This window comes from Marmota marmota, unplaced genomic scaffold, assembly GCF_001458135.2.
Source record: "Marmota marmota marmota unplaced genomic scaffold, marMar, whole genome shotgun sequence".
Lineage (NCBI taxonomy): Eukaryota > Metazoa > Chordata > Mammalia > Rodentia > Sciuridae > Marmota > Marmota marmota.
Genome location: NW_026000185.1, coordinates 27,731,649 through 27,751,964, shown reverse-complemented (window position 1 = coordinate 27,751,964; position 20,316 = coordinate 27,731,649). Strand labels below are relative to the sequence as shown.

At 55.4% G+C, this 20,316-nt stretch overlaps 1 protein-coding gene and 1 long non-coding RNA gene across 5 annotated transcripts in view; one reads left to right on the top strand and one right to left on the bottom strand.

Moving 5' to 3' along the window:
* Positions 1–20,316, top strand: part of Hip1 (huntingtin interacting protein 1) — a 105,797-nt gene that overhangs the window by 42,597 nt on the left and 42,884 nt on the right. For 2 of the 4 annotated variants that reach the window (XM_048789949.1, XM_015491438.2), the window contains exon 2: positions 17,225–17,288. In XM_048789949.1, the coding sequence (XP_048645906.1) occupies positions 17,225–17,288 (64 nt within the window). Of the gene's footprint in view, positions 1–14,031; positions 14,048–14,125; positions 14,255–17,219; positions 17,289–20,316 lie in introns of those variants that run through there. The other 2 variants (XM_048789951.1, XM_048789950.1) reach the window with 2 other exon arrangements.
* Positions 4,202–18,517, bottom strand: LOC125612385. Its single transcript, XR_007342752.1, has 3 exons — positions 18,201–18,517; positions 6,865–6,872; positions 4,202–4,212 (listed from the first exon to the last, which is right to left on the bottom strand). It is a non-coding gene; the product is annotated as an uncharacterized LOC125612385 (long non-coding RNA).

The window sequence follows — 20,316 nt, the reverse complement described above, 5'->3', positions numbered from 1 at the left end:
AGTGCATGGCCCTCTGGGGACAGATCAAACTGTACCATGTGGGTGGTTGGAGCCATGTTCTGTGGAAGGTGGTCTGGCAGCGTTGTGACCGCCAGGAGCCGGGGACCCGCAGGCTGTCAGGCCTGGAGGCTTGATGGCGGCCACCTCTCACCCTCTGTGACCCCTCCGCTCACTCCCCTGAGGATGGTTCTTCTTTGCCCTCGAGAGACAGAGTGTGGTTCCCAGTAGCCTGGCTTTCTGGGGAGGTCACTTTGCAGCCACCGCGGAGATGCAGCCCACCTCCAGGGTCAGCAGCCTCCCTGGCCTGAGAAGGCTCTAGCAGGTCCTCTCCTGCCTGTGCTCCGGGGTCAGGGCAGGGAGGATGGAGGGCCCCTGCCTGATGGACATCCTGTGGCCTCCTGCGGGTGACCAGGCCCTGCATTGCTCATTTGCTGGCGAATTTATTTGGTTCTGACCCGTGTTCTTTCTCCGTCCCTGAAACCGAGGACTTGGCTTCGGCCTCTGTGGGTTTTTTGGTGGAAACGAGTCTGATCGTCCTTCTCAGGCCGGGAAAGAGGTGTCTGGGATGCATGCACTTGAACCTGCAGTGAGATCTGGGTTCAGATTCTGGCTCTGCTCCTCACCAGCTGTGTTGCCCAGTTAGCCAGGCGTCGTGACCAGCTGGGCAGTTCCCTGAGCTATCCTATGCCTCAGTTTCCCCATGTGGTCAGCAGAGTTCGTCCCAGTGTTGTGATAAGGGCTCAGTGAACGATGGGAATGGATCTCGGATCTGTTATGGGCCAGGTGAGAGTGACCGACTGGGCTTCTGCCCAGTGGAGGGAAGGCTTCTCCACCTGTTTTTAGGAGGGAAATCGAGACCCATGGTGGGGAGGGAGGAAGTGAAAGACAAACCAGAGACTCTGAGCCTTTGTCCTTATGTTCCTCCCTCCTGTTGCCCAGGCCCTGCGTCTTCCTCCCAGTCAGCCCATGGGTTCCCCCTCTCTTCCTGAAAGTTCTCCTTGAAGAACAAGAAGGACACCAGAGTGACCACATATGTCTGATCCCCCCAGGGTCCAGCCACTCTCCAAGCTGGACAGGCACCAGGAGGCACAGCAGGCTCCAGGGCTGGTGACCAGCACTGGGGGCAGGACTGGGGCTGGCTGCATGGTGGGGACAGCGGCCAGCTTCTTCCTCCGCGTGCACCCGCCCGCCATGTGCCCGCCGTGGCTTTGCCCGTGACCTTGCTTCCTCTTTTGCTCTGGAGAGGCTCAGTCCCTGGAAATCTTGGTTAGCTCACCCGTGGCCGCCTGTGGCTGAGCCCTGGCTGTGTAGCAGGAAAGTGCGCCTGACCAGGTCCCTGTCCCAGACACTTCCCCTCGTATACACAGAAATGCCACCATTTCTCCCATTGGCAAGGAAAGCCCTGGTCCCCTCCTTCGATGTGCTGCCCCTTTGCTCCCCCAAATGGCAGGTGCTGCAGCTGCTGGCTGCCTCCAGCTCCCTCTCTTTTCCTGGACCCCATCAGGGAGGGGGCTTCCATGTCTCCCACCAGACCCAAGCAGCCCTGCTAAAGACCACGGCACCATCCAATCCAGCGGCCAGGTCTCGTCCCACCCGATCAGTCAGCAGTTACACGCTGATCACTGCCACCTGACTGTCCTGAATGTCGCTCTCCATGTGGCCCCCAGGGCACCCGCTGTGCTGGTTTCTCTTACCCCTGGGCTGTTCTGCATTTCCGTCCCAGGGTCCCTCCTCTCTGGGGTGTCCCAGACTCCCCATCGGCACTCACTCCTGGGGGGGTCTTTCCAGTCCTACATCGAGTGCCCCAGGACAGAGGCTGCATAGCCGTCTGTCCCTTCCACCTCTGCCCCGTGAGACAGCATCCCTGCTCTGGGAAGGGCGCATCACCCAATTTATGAACCTAACCCAGAGCTCTCCTGAATCCCAGGCCTGGCCCAGTCTGCTGCTCCTGTGTGGCTCCGCCTGGAGTCTCCATGTACCCCGCCAGGAATGAGCCCCGACTCCCCACCCAAGCCCGCCCCACAATGGCCTCTCTGGCCCCTCAGTGGCAGTCCATCCTTCCTGTTGCTCTGGCCAAGAGTTGGTGTGTCAGCTGTGCCTCCTTCCTTCCTCCCAGCCCACGTCCATAGCCTCCCGCCATCGCATTCTGCGTCAGCAGACCTCATCGACTCTACCTTCAAAATAAGATCCAAATCCAACCGTACGCGTCACGGTCCGAGCCACGTCATCTCTGGCCTGCGTCACTACAGCAGCATCCTAACTGGGGTCCCTGGGTCCACACCTGGCACTGAGGTGTGTCTCAGCCAGAAGACTCCTTTAGCAAAGTGAGTCAGGCCATGGTACCCCCGTGCTCAAAACCTCCATTTCCCTACCACCCCTGCCCTTGTGGCTCCTGTCATATTGGACCTCTTGCAGTCCTCATTCCACAACCTGCTCAGCATGGCGGTGGTAGTGCCGGGACAGGATAAGCCTTCAAGAAATATGTGTTGAACGGCTGCAGGCCTGCGATCACAAGTTTGAGGCCAACCTCCGCAACTTAGCAAGGACCTGTCTCAAAATAAAAAAAAATAAAAACGGCTATGGATGTGGCTCAGTGGAAAAGTGCCCCTGGGTTCAATCCCCAGTGCCAAAAAAGAAAGAAAAAGAAATATGTGTGGAAAAGGAAAAGAATTCCCAGCAGTTGTTCTGAGTTTGAAGACTAGAGATTTGGATGACCTCTAAGAAACTTAACCATGATTGGGGTGAAGCGTGGAACTGGGTGACAGAGCAAGACTGGGCCTCTCAGAGAGCGGGTGACCAACTGTACTGGGCCAGCTCTATAGTTAGAGGCTTCATGGGAGGAGAGCTATTTTTTTTTTAGTTTTATGTAACAGATGTGGTTTTGTATAAATCACACTTCTGTAAACTGAATCCCATTTTAAATGTACTAGCGGAGATTGCTATTTAAAGGAATCTGATGCCATTTTCTTTTGTAAGATGAATAATCATCTCCTAATTTGTCCCCGGCGTCAATTCACATTTTCCATAAAGCTTTCACGTTGACTTGACTCCTGTGCCTGTCTGAGCTGTGGGACTCTCCCCGGCGCTGGGGATCCCACTGCCTCCACCACGCTGTCTCTGTGCTGTCGACTTCCCCTGTTCCGGACTCTCCATTAGCCGGGCTGTTTCCTGAGACTTGGACGTGGAGTGCTCTCCCGAGGTACGGGCGGGATCCAGGGCAGGACATGCAGCGGCCCCTGCCTAGACCAGAGAGTCCATTCTGGGGCATCTGTTCAGCGGGTCGTGCCTTCTGCCTGGGGTCACAGAATTAAGTTCTCAGGGATGTCCAGGTAGAGGCAGGTTTGGGGACCACTGAACACAGTGAAAACCCATGCTGCCTGCCGTTGGCCCATCCCAGTTGGAGAGCCGATGGAATGGGATGAGGGCTTTGCAGAAGGCAAGCTGGTGTTCCCATGGCCAGAGGCCATCCCAGAACTGGCCCATGTGTGGGCTGGAGTTCAGGGCTTGGGAATGTCTTCTCTCAGTCCCTCACTCTTGTCTCTGCTGATATCTGGGACAAGGTCAAGGTCCTGTGGCCACTCGATGGAGTCTTGTTCAGCTGCTTTCCATGGTCTGCCCACAAGGAACTTGGCTTTCACGGGCCCACTGTCCAGTCTCCCGCACACTCCAATGGGTCTGTCTGAGGGAGCGTCCTCCAGAGAGCACGTGGCTGTGCGGTAAGGCTGCATGAGCAACCCGGACTAGAATCGGCTTCCTGGAGGGTGGAAGGGAGACTTAGTTGGAGGTGGGCTGGACCTTAGGCAGGTGGCTGTCCCAGGCACCTGCTCTAGGTTTTCTGACAGACTTTCTCCTTTTGGTTCTCACTGGAACAAAAGGTTGTAATAGCTGGATGCTGTGGTACCCGCCTGTAATCCCAGCCGCTGGGGAGGCTGAAATAGGAGAATCCTGAGTTCAAAGCCAGCCTCAGCAACTTAGTGAGGCCCTAAGCAATTCAATAGATCCTGTCTCTAAATAAAATATAAAAAGGTTTGGGATGTGGCTTAATGGTTAAGCGCCCCTGGGTTCGATCCCTGATACAAAAAACCAAACAAACAAAAATCAGTCATAGCATCTGCTAGGAGAAGGTTGAACTGTTTTGAAGATGCGAGAAATCCTCCTTTAAGGTACAAACGTGTTGAGGTCAGACAGAGGTCTGCTGAGCCAGGAGTTCAGCTCTAACCATCTGAATAATAGAACAGAGAACACGCAGCTCTAGAGAAAGGCTGTGGCCACCCCAGTGTGACTTGGCCACTGGAGCAGGCCCTGCCTCCCTTGCACGGGCTCTGCCTCAGAGGGCAGCAGATGCAGGCTCTAGGGAACAAACTGAGCAATGCTGTTGTCCTCGTCACCCAGCCAGCCTGGCATTCGTGGATCTGAATGAGCCAAACAGGTGAATGGAGAACGTTCAGCCAGAGCCAAGGAGATACCTTGGCGTCGCCATTGTGTGTGTGAAACGGGGTTTTGTGGACTTCTAGGCTGTGCTTCAGGAAAACTAGGTCACAGCTGTGTGCAGGCCACCATCTGAAGTGGGGACCAGGATCAAAAGGGGCCGTGGAGAGGGGCATTGCAGAGGCTGCATTTCTCGAGATTGGGCCCCGCTGTGGGTCGGAGCTGGGAGGGCCCTCGAGGACCTGCTCTTCCTGCTTCCTTGGGGGTCAGCGGGAGAGCACTTGCCTAACATGTGTGAGGTCCTGGGTTTCAGTAAAGGTATTGAGTCCATCTACAACTAAAACATAAATATTTTCTTAAAAAAAAAAGAGCCCACAAGTCCCAAGTCTTGTTCTGTGGACATGATACATATTCAAATGTCATTTCAGAGTGGCCCTCTGGGGCATGTTTGTTGCTCAGGGTATGTTCTGTGGCTGTTCGTGTCTAGGACAATGGGTTCAGAGACAGAACTGGACAACGAGGGGTTCCCTGCTCTGGACCATCTGTCAGCCAGCGGCCACCCCCACCGCCTCGCGTCCTGATGGCCGGGCGACTTGCTGTGTGTTACTAAAAAAGGAGAGAAGGCGAACCCCGCCTTTGGACAGCTGGGCAGAGGAGGGAGGCGAGGAAGTTGGGCAACGCTGGTGGTTTAGGGGAGGACTCGGCCGGGTTGTCGGCTCCTGTGGACCAGCTGTCTCTCTGGAAGTTTCCCTGGAATCCTGCATGAGAAGCTCGTGAGCCCAGCTCAGAGAACACTGGGGCCAGGGTGTGTCTGAGGGCCGTCCCAAGGCCAGCTCCCCAGGCAGGTAACGCTCTGGAAGAGCGGCTGGGGTGATTGAGTCCTTTGGTGTGAGACCTGTGAACGTGACCTTGCAGTTTGGGGTGCTAGGGAAGTGGAACCAAGGTCTCTCTGTGACGAAAGCGGTGGCCTGTGGGTGGGGCTGGGGAGACGGGCCAGCTTCTCCTTTTCCCTAAGACATGGTGTCTGAGCATCTTACCCTGTGCCCTGCATTCTAGGCCTTCCGGTGGCCTAAGTGGGTACTCCACATTTGTCAGAAGTTCTGCCACAGGGAGAGAGGCAGCTGGCATGGGAGACAAGGAGTAGCTCTGAGACCCTCATGAAAACAGGTTGTTCTCCTCCCACCCCTTGCTGTCAATCTCGCTTTCCCGGCCACCGTGCGGGAGACCCCAGAGTCAGATGGTTCAGCCCACGGTCACCCAAGCACAGGGAGGGCCCTGCTCTGTGCTCATCCACCTGGAGAAGAGGGGACCAGGCCCCATTCTTTGTCACGGCCTCAGTTCCACCCTATCACCAGAGCCCCCTCTGCCTGTGTCCCATCGCAGCCCAAGGCAAGCGTCGCCCTGTTACCAGCAACCTTAAAGCCAGTGCCCGTGGCCTGGCCCAGGGGACGCACCTGGGTGGCCTCACCTAGTGGGAATGGCCGGGGCAGAGCCCACAGCAGGGGGAAGCAGGGGAGAGAAGCCAGGCTGCTCAGAGGTGCCGAGAGCCCCCAGTCCTGTTCCCTGACCCCAGGTCACTAGGGCCATCTTGTCATTCTCAGTGTCCCTCCCACCCACTGGCTGCCCTTTTACAGCCTCTTTCAACTTGCAGTTGGGGTGCTAGGGAAGTGGAACCAAGCTCTGTGTGTCCCTGACTTGGTGGGAAGGTCCCTGAGCTCCATCTGGGCCTCTTGCACTTTTTATTGACTGGCACTTCTGAAGTGATCTCATGCCGCTGGCTGGTGGCTTTGAACGCCACTACAAGCACCTTGGTAACCCCCAAGTCTGTCCAGCTTGACCCTCTCCCTGCCCTCCCAGCTGCCCGTCTGCCTGGATGCCGTCCTGTCCCATGCCGGGCTGTAACAAAACACCCCAGGCCGGGTTCATCTATGAGCAACGGGAGTTACGGAAGTTACTGCTCACATGCTGGAGGCTGGGAGTCCAGGGTCAAGGTTTCACAGGTTGAGTCTCGCTCTGTGTCATAGATGGTGCCTTGCCGTCATACCTCGCAGGGTGGAGGGGACGAGCCCGCGGGTGACCCCACGGCCTCCCAGAGGCCCCGCCTCCTGATGCTCTTGCACTGGGGTTAGGGTGCAGCCCAAGGTCAGTGGGGGCACAGGCTCAGACTGCAGCAGGTGCTTATAGGCGTCTCGAGCCTCCAGCCTCGTCACACGCAGACGCACACTCCAGGTCCTGCCACGAGCCGGAATCCTCCCCGGTGTCCTCTGTTCAGAAAATGCCAGTTCTACCCTCAGATGCCAGGACTTCTTGCTTCCATCTTTCTCTGCCACCGCCACACCAAAAACATCCGTAGACCCAACCGTGCTGCGTTCAGGGAACACCCAGACCCTAGCTGTTGCTCTCCAGCTCCTGCCCCGCTGTCCTGGTCCAAGCCACCCGTGTGCCTGGCCCACATTATTGTAATAGTCTCCTGTTTATCATCCCTGCTTCCTGTACTGTGTGTTCCCCACTCAGCAGCCAGAGAAGTCCTAAAACCAACAACAACAACGACAATAACAAACAGATCATTCCTCTGCCTTCAGTTCCTTCGTCTTGATCAGTTTTCTGTTGCTGTAACAGAGCTCCTGAGACAGGTTAATTTATAAGGAATAGAGGCTTGTGTTGGCTCGTGTTTCTGGAGGCTGGGAATTCCAGCAGGAAGGTTCTGGCACCTGCTCCACTTCTGGAGAGGCCACTTGCTGCTTCCACTTATGGGAGAAACTGAAGGGCGAGGGTGCAAGTATAGAAGGTGTGACACAGGAGGCCACCTGGCTTTGTAACAGTTCACTCCCATGTTCATTAACCCTGTCCCCATGAGAATTAACCCAGACCCCTGTGAAAGTCGTTGATCCCTCTTAACCTAATTGCCTCTTCAAGGTCCCACCGCCTTTCAACACCATGCCATTGGGGGTGAAATTTCAACATGAGCTTTGGTGGCCACAGACCTCACCCAAGCCACAGGAAATGCTTTAGGAGCCTCACTCCATCCGGCTGCTTGCTGTGCTCATCCCTCTCTGCCCCAGTCCTGCCGTTCTCAAGACTTTGACTTGCTGTTCCCTCTGACATAAATGCTGTTCCCGGTGTCCTCACGGCTCTTCCTTCACTTCTTCCAGGGTGCTGCTCAAGGGGCCTCTGATCATGCAGATAAGGTGACACTCGTGTGGCGCCCACATTGCCACTGCCTGGTGCCCTTTTGGCCTCCTTTTTCTTTGCATGCTCATCTCCATCAGATCCGCGGGTTGCTTATTTAGGTTTGGGTCTCCCTCTTGCCATGGGGAAGCGTGTCCCAGGAGAGCTTCTGTCTGTCTTGCTCACTGCTGGACCCCTGTGCCCAGAACAGTGTCCAGTCCATTGCCAGCCGACAGGAAATGAAGTTGAATGAAGTTTAAGAGAAAGAGAAGCACATGATGAGGTCCCAGGATCTGGGATCAGAGGTCGCGGGGCCCTTAAGCTTTCCAGGACTGAGTACCTGAAGTCCGTGTAGTGGGGCGCCTTCCGAAGGCTCCCTGGCCACCTGTCACCAAACCTGGCTTCTCTGTTTGAATGCCAGGTCTATGGAAGTGTGATTTACATGCAGCAAAATGCACCTTGAGTTTTGGCACCAGAGCCGGGACCCTGGCTCCATCACCCCCAGACTTCTCCCCTGCCTCTTTGTGACCAGTCTCCCCCACTCCAGCCCCTGGCCCCTGATTTTTCCAGGACATGGTGTAAATGGTGTCCTAGTGCCTTTGAGATTCATCCCTTTCTGTGGGGGCATCAAGTTTGGGGGGTTTTTTGATGTTGCCAAGTGGCGCCCTGTGGATGTCCACCCTGCAGATGGTGTGTCCTCTGCCTGAGGGACACTGGAGTCACTTCCAGTGTGGAGAGGCCTGAGGAGAAGAGAACTGGTGTCTTTCGTGCTCACATGGGGTCCTGGTCTAGCCTGGGGGCCTTCCCTGCGCCTCACGTGATGAACTGAGGTCTCTGAAGCTTTCTCTGCCCTTCTTCCCCATCACCCCTCCCCCAGCGTTTTCCTTGATTTCTCTCTCTGACCCTGAGTGGCTCGTCACCCCTGTTCAGGTCATTTGCCTATGTCCACCTTATCTGAACACACTCCCGCTGGCCCTCCGCATCCTGGGTTCCGCCTTGGCAGATTTAACCAACTGCACCTATACAACGCATGCCTAGATCTCTTTTTCTTGTTGTTGTTCCCTAAACAGAGCAGGAAAGAAACTGCTCACGTGGCATTTGCATTGTTAGGAATTGTAACTACTCTAGAGATGATTTGAAGATTTTGGGAGGGTACACCTAGGTTCTGTGCGAATGCTCCACAGGGACTTGGGCACACTCAGAGTGCGGTCTCTATGGTTTTGGAACACATCCCCTAAGGATACCGCGGGATTGCTGTATCTGGTGCCCGGCAACCTCTGGCATGTGGTGGGAGCAACCAGGACTGGCTCTTGTCCTAGGTATATAATTCAGTTCACATCACCCACAGTGAGCTGGCTTCCTAACTTTCCCCTTCCTGTGGTGGCCACATGAGTTTGCTGGCGGACGCACTGGAAGCTCTTTGTTCCACCTTGGCCCTTTCTCCCGATTCTGCTCTTCCATCATGTGCCCTTGGATGCTGGGCCCGGGAGGTCCTGTCCTCTGGTCGTCATCCACGGTCGTTCTCTTTCAGTATCCTCCAGATAAGTTGCTGTTCCTTCCAATCCATTAGCCCCATCTGTGCCCGGTACATGCTCTCCGTGGTGAGGTCAGGGAGGAGGGAACGGCCTGGGGCCAGCAGACCTCGCCCCCATGGTCATTCTTGTCTTGGAGATGTGGTGGGAGACTTTGCCTTAGTGATGGATGGATAGTCGACTCCACATCACATGAAACACTGGCTTAGAACCTAACAGGGAAGCAAGGACACTTTGACATCAGCTGCTCCATGGACACATGTTGGCTTTTTTCCTTTCAGGGATCGCTTTTATTTTATTTATTGGTTTATTTATTTTGCATTGCTGGATGGAACCCAGGGCCTCATGCATCTCCACTGTTCCCCGAGCCCCAGCCCCAGCCCTGTTTCTAGGATCCCCTGTGGTTGACGTGTGCAGTTCTATCACCTTCTCTCAGGCAAATCTTGACTGGTCTTTGGATACCACTCCCTCTCTCTACCACCCCGCCATGGTCCCTGGACTCTTTCTCCATGATCCTGCCATGATCCCCGGTCCCTTTATGACTCTGCCAGATCCCTGGTCCCTTTCTCCACCATACTCCCATGATCCCTGATCCCTTTCTCCATGACCCCACCATGATCCTTGGTCCCTTTCTCCATGACCTGCCTTGATCTCCGGTCCCTTTCTCTATCACTCTGCTATGATCTCTGGTCAATTTCTCCATGACCCTTGGTCCTTTTCTCCTTGACTCCCCATGACCCCCTGTTCTTTTCTCCACTATGTCGCCAGGCCCTAGAGGTGGGCGATGGGCTCCTCACCCTTGAGCTCCAGTTAACTGAGTCTCGGAAGCCTCTTGCTCCCTCCGCAATGTGGGCGGCCCCGTGGCCCCTCCCCTCGGCCCCGCACTTCCGGTCAGTGCCTCTTCCTCAGTGATCAGTCCTACCAGATGCGAAGCAGGAGCTTGCTCAGCCGCTGGCCGAGGCCGCGTGCCCGGCCTCGCCCGGCCTCTTTACTTTGTGCACACAGGAGCACTGCAGGTGTCCACTTGGGTACCCTCCGCGCGTCTGGAAGGCCCTGTCCTTCAGTGTCCCCTCCTGACTCTGCTTGTTACTCTGTACCACTCACAGACTCAGGGCAACTTGGACGCCCTTTCCAGTCTTCATGAAGTGCTTTGAGTTGCCCGGCCGGAGAAGGAAGGGGCAGGAGGAAGGCCGGCTTCCTCTCCCGTCAGCAGCCAGCCCTTTGAGGACGAGCTCCACTGGCTGGCAGCGCCTGGGAGGTCCCCGCATCCAGTTGTTTACTGTCCATCACAGCTGTCAAAGCCCCCCTGGGCTCGTGTGGCACAGTGTCTCACCAGCTGGGGGGTGGCCCTGCCCTGAATACCAAGGCCTTGTTTTTCAGTCGTAAGTGGACACAATAGCTTTATTTATACACGGTGCTGAGGGTGAGCCCAGGGCCTCACACCAAGGCAAACGCTCTGTCACTGAGCCACGGCCCCTGCGCCCCCACTTTTTCTAACCACAGTTTCTCAGTGACTCCACTGGGCTGTTCTCTGGGGAATTTACCCTATTTTAGCAACTCCCATTGTCCCCGTCCCCCAGCCCCTGGTAACCACTTTCTGACTCTCAAGAGTCCAACCACTCTAGGGACCTCTGTAACTGTCATTGTTCAGCCCTTGTCCTTTGGTGACTGGCTGATGTCACCTAGCATGGTGTCCTCGAGGTCCCTCTGTGTTGTGGCACGCAGCACAACATCCTTCTGTTTTAGAAATGACTAAGGATTCTGCGTCATGGACAGACACATCTCACCTGTAGACAGACACAGCTCACTGTTGATGGACCCTGGTATGCTCCTCCCAGTGCCCACTTGTTTCTTTAGCTCTTCGGGGCACTGCACAGGCCTGGTCACCCTCCTCCAACCGAACACAGGTTTGCACATCTGTGGTTTCTTGGTCTTCTCCACTCTCCCAATCCACTGTCCAGATGGGGACATTACCAAACAGAGCCTGCCTGCCTTGCTTTTATTTATTTTTTTCTCTCTTTCACTGGGGATTGAACTCAGGGCACTTAACCACTGAGCCATGTCCCCAGCCCTTTTTAATTTTGATTTTGAGACAGGGTCTCATTGAGTTGTTGAGGACAGCCTTGAACTTGCAGTCCTCCTGCCTCAGCCTCCTGAGCTACTGAGATTTCAGGCATTCACCACTGAGCCTGGCTCAGCACTAACCTTTTGGGGATCTGCCTGACCCAGCTGTTCAGTTACTTATCACAAATCCAAAAGTCAGAGGATGTGCGGGCTTTAGCGAGGGAGATGGGAGACATGGTCCTAATTTTGGTAGTTCCCAGTTGATGCAGCAAGCGAAACCCTACAGTGGAGAAATGCTGCGTTAGCTGGGGGCCAAAAAAACATACCCTGGGCCAGGCCCTCGAGCAACAGATATTTATAGTCCGGGAAGCCCAAGATCAAAGTGCCAGCTGACCTGGTTTCGCAGTGGGGACTGTCCTCCCAGCCTGTCAGGTGGCCATCTGCTTGCTGTGTCTCCTGACCTAGAGTCGCTTCCACAAGGGGACAGGAATCTGTGCTGCCAGGTTGTCCTGGATGGTTTCTCCAGAGGATCAGCTCCTGTTCTCCAGCCTGATCAGTACCTCAAACTAAGGGACCCACTTGCTTTTGCTTTCCACTGTGAGTTGAAGGAGTAAAAGGTCCTGGGGGACCAGGCAGCAGACGCGGGCCGGTTTGTGCTGGACCGCTGGGGGTTTCTGAGGGCAGCATGGTGCAGGTGGAGCTGGGTTTGAATTCTGGCCTCACTGGGGTTTTTGGTGCGGGGGTTGGAGGGTTCTCATGTGTGCAAAGCACAAGCTACGCCGCCTGCAGCCCTGACCCTGCCTCTTGTTTTCTTTGCTACCTGGGGTGACTGGACTTGGATAATAGTGGGTCAGATTCCCTGTCCTCAAGAGCCCTGGGGGGAATCAGAAGCAAATCACAGCTGGGATGCCTAGTAGGGGGCAGAGGCCCAAGGGAGGGTCCCTGGCTGTGGATGCTGCTGCCACCACGGTCTCGTAACAGTGACAACTACAGACGGTCCCTGACGTGGAAGGGATCAACTTCAGGTGTCTCAGCTTCATGATGGCGTGAAAGTGAGCCCACGCAGGTGTCCCGCAGCGGTTCTGTAAATGACACCAGCCTTTCGGCACTTTTGTATGGAATAGGCTTTGTGTGGACCACCTGCCAGCAGAGGGCTAATGTAAGTGTTCTGAGCGTGTTGAAGTAGCCCAGGCCCAACCACGGTGTCCACTAGTGAGGGGTCGTAAATGCTTTGTGTGTGTCCGTGTGCCTGCGTGTGTGGAACTGGCATTGAGCAATCTGCAATCCCTTTTTATTTATTTATTGAAACCAGGGTCTTACTAAATTGCTGAGGCTGGTCTCAAACTTGCGATCCTCCTGCCTCAGCCTCCCTCCTGCCAAGTAGCTGGATTACGGGCCTGCACCTCCACACCTGGCTTAATGCATTTTTGACTTAACAGGATTTCCAATGTACAGTGAGTTTTTTGGAACGTGATCCCATCATCACCCAAGGAGCCTCTGTACTCTTGTTAATTTTGACAATTTGAAAGAATTAGTCTCACTGATGCTGCAGACACCTCGCTGCCGAGTGCTGCCCAGCCTCCTCTCCCTTGCTTGTTCCCTCACTGTCACAGGTCCTCTGGCCTCGACATGGCCCCAGCCCTCTCTACCACCCCGGCTCAGGCCCGATGTCTCAGCTGTTCCCCGTGGCTGCCCACCTGTGCTGGCTGTGAGTCTCTCCCTTCCAGGCCTCACCCTGCCTTTCCCCATCGCCAGCCTTGTTACTCCCCGGGGGACTGAGGACCCCAAGGAGCCCGCTGAGCCCTGAATCTCAGGACCAGGCACCTGGGGGAGGATTTTGGTTCACGCAGCTCAGAACCAGTAGCAGGAATACGGGCTGGGCTGGGAGGAGGCTGAGAGCTGGACCAAGCCCCCTCTCCCAAGCTGTTTTCTGTAACTTTCCAAAACTAGTAAGATGAGCTGGCACCATGAGGCCCTGCCGGTTCCAGTCCCCAGTTGCCACCGTGGGCAGGCGTTGCTGAGGCCACTGGCCCTAGGCCTTCCCCTGGGCAGATAAATGCTTGCTTCTCCCTCTGTCTTTGTCCATTTTCTGTTTGCTATAAGAGAACACCAGAGACTAGGTAATTTATAAAGTAAAAAAGTGTATGTAGTGCACAGTTCTGGAGGCCAGGAAGTCCAAGAGCAAGGCCCTGGCGTCTGCTCAGTGCCTTTTGCTTCTTCAACTCACATTGGAAGGCAAAAGCAAGTGAGTGTGTATGAAGGAGGCTGGACACCATGGTGGAGCGCTGGCGGAGGCCGCTTGAGGCCCTGGGTTCAAGCACCAGCACCACACAGGGAATAAACCAAGGAGCTGGACAGAAGAGGCCGCCTCGCCTTGCTTTGTGGCGACCCGCTTTCCTGAGAACGAACCCACTCCAGAAAGGCATTGACCCCGTCCTTTCAGTCACCTCTCAAGGTCCCCCCTCCTAAGGACACCATGGCAGTTAGCCAATGGCAGTCGAATTTCGGCAAGTGGACCAACCAGATTCAAACGGAGGCTCCCTCCTGCTCTCTGCTGTCTCTTCCTTCCTTCCTCTTGCTTTCCCTCTTCCCTTCTGCCCTCAGGGCTGCACCCCCACCCGTGGTGCCACCCCCACCCGAGCACATCCTCCCGCCCTGCCATGAGCTGGGCTGGCCTTGGCAGCTCAAGGGCTGGGCTCCTGCCCAGAGCTGTGTGTGTGACCGGACAGGGCCCAGCTGGCCAGCCTAGGCCCCGCTTCCCACAGAAGTGAAGCCCCAAGGACACCCATTGGCCACAGCCTGACAGGGCCACCAGGCTGGGGAGGGGCAGGAGGGAGGCCGAGGCTTCGAGGGGAGGAGAGGGCCGCCCTTCCTGCGGTGCCTGCTGGTAATTGGCTCTCTGAGGCCAGCCTGCGACACCGGGGCCAGCGGGCAGGAAGTGGTGCACAATGCCGCTCTTTGAGGGGAGACTCGGCTGGTCTTAGGTCCTGTGTGACTCCAGGGAAATCTGGAGAACAGCCTGTTCCCAGAGGATGTTCTCTAGCCCAGAGCCCCCTCCAGAGGTGAGCCGCCGAGCCCCACTGCCCACCCTGTGCCCGGGAGCCCTGCCCCCACTGCCCTGGCCTGCAGGTAGGCCCCACCTCAGGCCAAGTGACGTCTTGCAGAGCCTGGGGCCGACAGGGATGGGAAGGACTTTGTCCTGTGTGGCCGTGAGCCACAGTGCATCCGCCACCCGCCACCCTCTGCCCTTTGGTCAGCAGTGGGCCTGTATAGAGGGACAAGGCTGCATCCCCTTTGTCCTTAATCCTCGTGGGGAGGAAAGGCAACATGCGTGTTGGCTACATTAAGAGAAACTAGAGTTCTTTTTAAAAAAAGAAGAAAGAAAAATAGGTGATTTGCCCCAGTAGCTTGGAAAGTTCTAGAAAATGGTAAAATACAATCTTTGGTCTGAGACTAGGACAGGATTTAGAATGTTGGTAGTTGGGGTCGTGTGACATAGGAAGGATAGAGAGGTGGCGTCCCAGGCTTGAAGTGTTATTAAAGCAACGGAGCTGGGCCCCCAGGAACTTCTGCCTGGTGACCTCGAGGTAGCTGACATCCGAGGGTCCTGGAGGGCCTCAGGTTGACCACAAGGGCTCAGAAAGCTGAGTTCGGCCCTGCCTGGTGCCTCGGAGCCCTGAGCAGCCTGGCCATGGAAGCTGGGCCCCAGGCCTCCGTCCACAAGAAGGCCTCTGCCTTTGGGCCTTGCTGCAAGAGGAGGGCCGGGCATGTTCCTTGGCTCTTTGGTTTAGTTGGCCCTAACCTAGGCCAGGCCCCATGGTGCAGTGGGCAAACATCCACACTCTCGCTGGTTAGAACGCTGCAGAAGTAACTCCTGCTTCAGGAGGAGGGAGGGATATCTGTATCAAGTCCCCTGCTCGAGAACCTTCTGTGGGTCCCCACCCCAGGGCCTTGTGCATGTGAGGCAGGCACTCTGCCAACTGAGCCACATCCCCAGCCCCCACATCCCACTACTTCTTGCCCTGGTATCCAGGACCCTCCATCATCTGATGGCCTTTACTGTCTAGCCGTGGTAAGGGACCTAGAAGTCCCTAATCCAACTTGAGCTGGTTAAGTCTTTTTCACAGTCACCAGGAGTGGTGATTTACTGAGAAAGTGATACAGTGTCAGCCAGGAGCAGTGGTACATGCCTGTGATCCCAGGGACTCAGAAGGCTGAGGCAGGAGGATGGCAAGTTTGAGGCCAGCCTCAGCAACTTAGCGAGATCCTATCTCAAAAAGTAAAAAGGGCTGGGGATGTGGTTCAGTAGTTTGGTCCCCCTGGATTCAATCCCCAGGACCAAAAAAACAAACAAACAAACAGAAAATGATACAGAGTCTGGACTCTCCTTCAGAATAATCCAAGGACAGACTGACTGGTCAGTGGCTGGTGGTATAGAATGGGGGAGGGGCAGCCTGCCAACTACAGCTGCAGGGCTGAAGCCAGCCACCACCTGGTTTTGAAAACAAAGCCTTATTGGGTGCAGCCATGATCATTTGTTTATGTATGTGTTTCTCAGAGGCAGCCTTGAGACTGATGGGGACCATGTGGCCCGCAAAGCTTAGAATATTTATTAACTAGTGCTTCCCAGAAAATGTCTGCTGACCCTGGCCCTTGGGAAGCCAGTGTGACCACACGTTTGTAAGGCTTGGTGTCAGGGCCCTAAGGCTGGTCTCCGTGTGTGTGTGTGTGTGTGTGTGTGTGTGTCTCTCCAGGCTTTTCCATAATGGGAGCTTACGACAGCACCTAAACCCAGGCACCCCAGTTCTCATAAGCCACCCTTGGAGACAGAAGCCTTGCTCCCTACAGGCACACGGAGGAGTGTTGACTGAGTAGCTGACCGTGGGGAGACTGGAAATGCACCGTCTCGGTGTTTCCACTCTCGGACTGGGTCACTCAGGACACCAGCTCTGTGGAATGGCATCTCCAAAAATGAGCAACAGGTGTGCAGGGCACTCGGGGAGAGGTCCAGAAAATAGTTTCCCTGTGAGAAAAGCTAGATGTGGGAAAGTCTACAAGTGACCATCCCATGTTTAAAGCCTGCGGATGACAGCTTGGTGTGTTGTCTATGACTTAGGGGCAAATGACGTCCACGGAGGGAATGGAACAAAATTTTTTAAAAAGAAAAGATTTCTACTGAAGAAAAGTGCATCCGAGACATGATTCCTTTGAATGTGTTTGTGTCAGTGATATAGCGATGGATTTGTGCTCGGCAAAATGGAAAGAGACCAGGCCTGGCGTGGTGGTTCGGGCCTGTAATCCAAGCAGCTCGGGAGGCTGAGGCAGGAGGATCACAGGTTCAAAGCCAGCCTCAGCCACAGTGAGGCACTAAGCAACTCAGACCCTGTCTCTAAATAAAACACAAAATAGGGCTGGAGGTGGGGCTCAGTGGTAGTGTGACCCTGAGTTCAATCCCTGGTGTCCCCCAAATAAAAACAACTGGAAAGCGATATTTCTCATGTCCTCTGGATGTAATTAAGGAAAGAGAAGGGAATCTTCCGGGGGAGTTAGAAAATGCCCGAGAGAGGAAGGTGGGAGACCACAGTGGCCTGCCAGGGAAGTCCCCGTGGGAGGTTAGAGGGACTAGAGGTGATGGAGGGGCAGCAGGATGGGTTTGGGCCACGGTCACCATCCGCCGGGCAGCAGCGCCCCTCCCTCCTGCTCCCTGAGGAATAATGTTTCCCTGGGGATGAAAAGCCTCCCTTTGTGCCGGCTTTAATTGCCACCTCCTTGTGCCAAGTGAGTGAGTGGCAGGCGGGCGCAGCAGCTGGGCACAGCCAATGCCAGGCAACTAAGTCCGCTCCCTTAGGACAGCCAGGCCAGCTGGTCTGGGAGCACTGCCCACCTTTGCCCCCAGCGTCCACCAAGGAGCCAGTGGCATTTTGGCAGGGGGTCAGCGGGCAGGGAGGCCATGGCGGGGGCAAGAGGGTCTCAGCCCCCCTCAGAGTCTCATTCATTTCACCCGCCTTTCCCCTCCCCCTCTTGTTTTGCAGACTGTCAGCATCAATAAGGCCATTAACACGCAGGAAGTGGCTGTGAAGGAAAAACATGCCAGAAATATCCTTTTGGATGTTGCTCCAGGCCGACCCTGGCGGGGTCAGATGGTGGGGACTGAGGTCAGGAGCAGCCAGGTTGGAGCAGCTCCCAGGGAGAGTTGGCTTCAGGGACCACGAGCCATCTGGGTGGACTGAGGCCTCCCGGGACCACCAGGTCAATGGACAGTGGCTTTCCTTTGAGAGGCCTCCTGCAGCTCAGAAGGATTATCACCTGTTTGCAAAGCCCTCCAGGGTCTCACTTGGCCCAGAGGGCCACACTGACCCCCTTAGGGGACACCACGGTCATTTCCCCTTTTCTGATCTTGAAACCAAAAAGAAAAAAATGTCTCAGGTGCAGTTCAGCCGAGGCAGATGTTCAGCACGGGAGTGAGAGCCATCCTTGTGAACAGGTGCAACAGATGCTGGACGAAAGCAGGAGTTCAGAATGGACCAGGGAACTGGTAACTCAAATGCCCCTCTCCAAGGTCCCCACCCCAAGCCCACCGACATGGCTCTATGGCTTGGTAGACAGGTGCAGGCCGACGTTAGCTAATGGATCCCTTGATCCATCCTGAAAGGGTAGAGTTTGGGAGTTTAATCCCTGAAAGCTGAAGGCAAGAGGCCCCCAGTGGGCTAAGCCTTGGCGATGTGTCCCAGGGCAGGGCAGGTGGAGTTCAGGCCTTGGATGGCTGGGGGAATCCCAGGTGCCTGGGCTCCTCTGAGTTGCTGTGCCCCAGCCACTCAGGCCCAAGGGCCTGTCCTGAGGTCAGGACAGGCCTCAGGGCCTGGGGAGGCCTTGCAGGTTCATGGCCAGGGGGCCCCAGCACCGATCAGTGAGCTTTATTGGTTGAAGTTAGGGCGGGGCTGGAGTGGGGAGCCCGGACCCACTGGGTGCCTCTAGCCGGGTCCTGCGTGAGCCCAGCCAGCTCTGAACACTTCTGATCCCTGGAAGGATGAGTTTTGCAGTTTGTTCACAAGGCAGCTGAGTGTGGAGCAGGGAGAACAGGTCTCAAATCCGCCCCTGGGGACAGGTCGTGCCGGGCGACTGGGGGTCAGAAGGGAAGTGAGGGTGATCTGCACATGGTAGTCAGTCATCAGGGCTCTAGTTGGAGGCACATTCAGAAAATGGTGGTGGTGTTGTGCTCTATGGGTGGAGTCTTAGGCCCTCTGAGTCAGAAGGTCACTCATGGACACTCTCATAGGCCCAGGTGAAGGGATTGGTGGCTTCAACCAGTTTGAGCTGCACAAGGCCACATCCAGATTCCTGAAAAACAACTTAGTGGTTAACCCTGGGGCCATCCCCAGAACTGTCCCCAGAGGGACAGTAAAACCCCTGGAGCCCAATACTTATCAGTTGGGTGGCTCCTAGAATCGCAGTGAAAGCCAGTCACTCTAGCAGTTGACGCTGGAGGGTCTGTTGGCTTTCCCCTCTGTTTGGAAAGGCCCAGGCCCCTTCTTTACTGTTCCACGCTTGATTCTTTCACCAGGATTAAAAATGTACCAAGGAAGGCCCTCGTTTTAAGTGGCCAGTTGATTCTCTCAGGGCATACTCTGTCCCCACCCCTGCCTGCAGAGAACCTGTGACCAGCCTGACATAGGGCGGGGTGTCATCATCAGGGTCTCTTCTGGGTGCCTGGGCTCTTCAGAGGGAGGCCAGGCCTGCTGTGGCAGGGCCACTCCATGCACGTCACGGCAGGCTACCTGGGGTTGGGCAGGCAGCCTCTGGAAGAGACTCCAACTCCCCTCTGGAGCTCCCCGGCCCACTCTGAGACCCAGTTAAACTAAAGAGCTGGCCAAAGATTCCAGAAGGTGAGTGTCCAGTGCTGTCATTCTGTGAATCTCTGATTACGCTTTCTTAATGGTGGATAAATGTGGGAACCACCCATTCCCCTCAGCAGGGGTACACGGGCCTGGTGGAGGAGATGGAGACACATGTGTCTTTTATTAGCTGTCCTGGGTGCCACCTGAGTCAGCCTCAGGAATTGTGACTTCAGAAATGCTGTGAAGACAGTCATTTATCTTGGAAGCTCAATGGGGAGCTAGTCGGTCCCCCTCGTGATGAGCCTGGACTGAGTCTTAGATTTTCTTTCTGTACCTGACTCAATCTCGGACATAAAAAATGCCTATAAAACAAAAGAACGACAAAAGGTTCTCCTGGCTTCTTTCAAAGTCGGGTGCCCACTGGCCTGGTACCTGCTCTGGCTTCTGTTCGGGGAGACTACGCTCAGGTACTGTGACCATCACCCCCGTGCCAGGGGAGGGAGCCACCGGCTCTCCTTGTTGCTTCCTTCTCCTCTGAACAGAATCCCAAAGTTTCTATTCATAAACTATTTCAAAGATCACCCCAGCATCGAAAACAGCTCTCTGGTCCAGACCTGAAAGTATAGGAAGCCCACCCCCCTTGAGATGAAAATTTCATCCAGGACAGGGACACAATGGCACCTTCTAGCTCAGAAGCTCAGTGACCTGCGTTCTGCATGAGTCATTGAGCCTGTGACCTGGGCACAGTGCCCTGCCCTAAGTAGCACTGCATTTTTTACCCAAGCCTGGATAAAGAGGGCCCACGTTCAGGGTCAAGAGCTGAACTTGGTTGAGGTGCTGGCCAGGAGAGCCGGTGGTGGCAGTTGGGCTCTGAGGGAATTCCTGAAGAGCTCGCGTGGTGCGGCGTGTGCGTTCAAAAAATAAAGTTCATTCCTGCTTAATAAGTGGCTCGTGAATTGTGCCCAGCCAGACTGTGGCATTTGGTGGCCTGTATGGGGAAACAGCCCAATGAGCATTTCTGTAACTGGGGTGACTGGGCTAACTGTGATTGGTTAGGCTTCCCACCGCTTGATTGCACTCTCCCGCTTCTGTAACCTGGCTTGCTTACATTGTCTAGACCCCCGAACATCACTTTTGCAGATTTCAGGCTTATAAGGAGTGCCCTTGCAATTGTTCAGGGCTGATCAGGGGAACAGCTTTATGTTCTGGTCAGTCGCCACCGATGTGCTTCGATAAAGGCTTGATTCGATTATTAAAAAAAAAAAAAAAAAGAGCTGAACTTAGGGTCA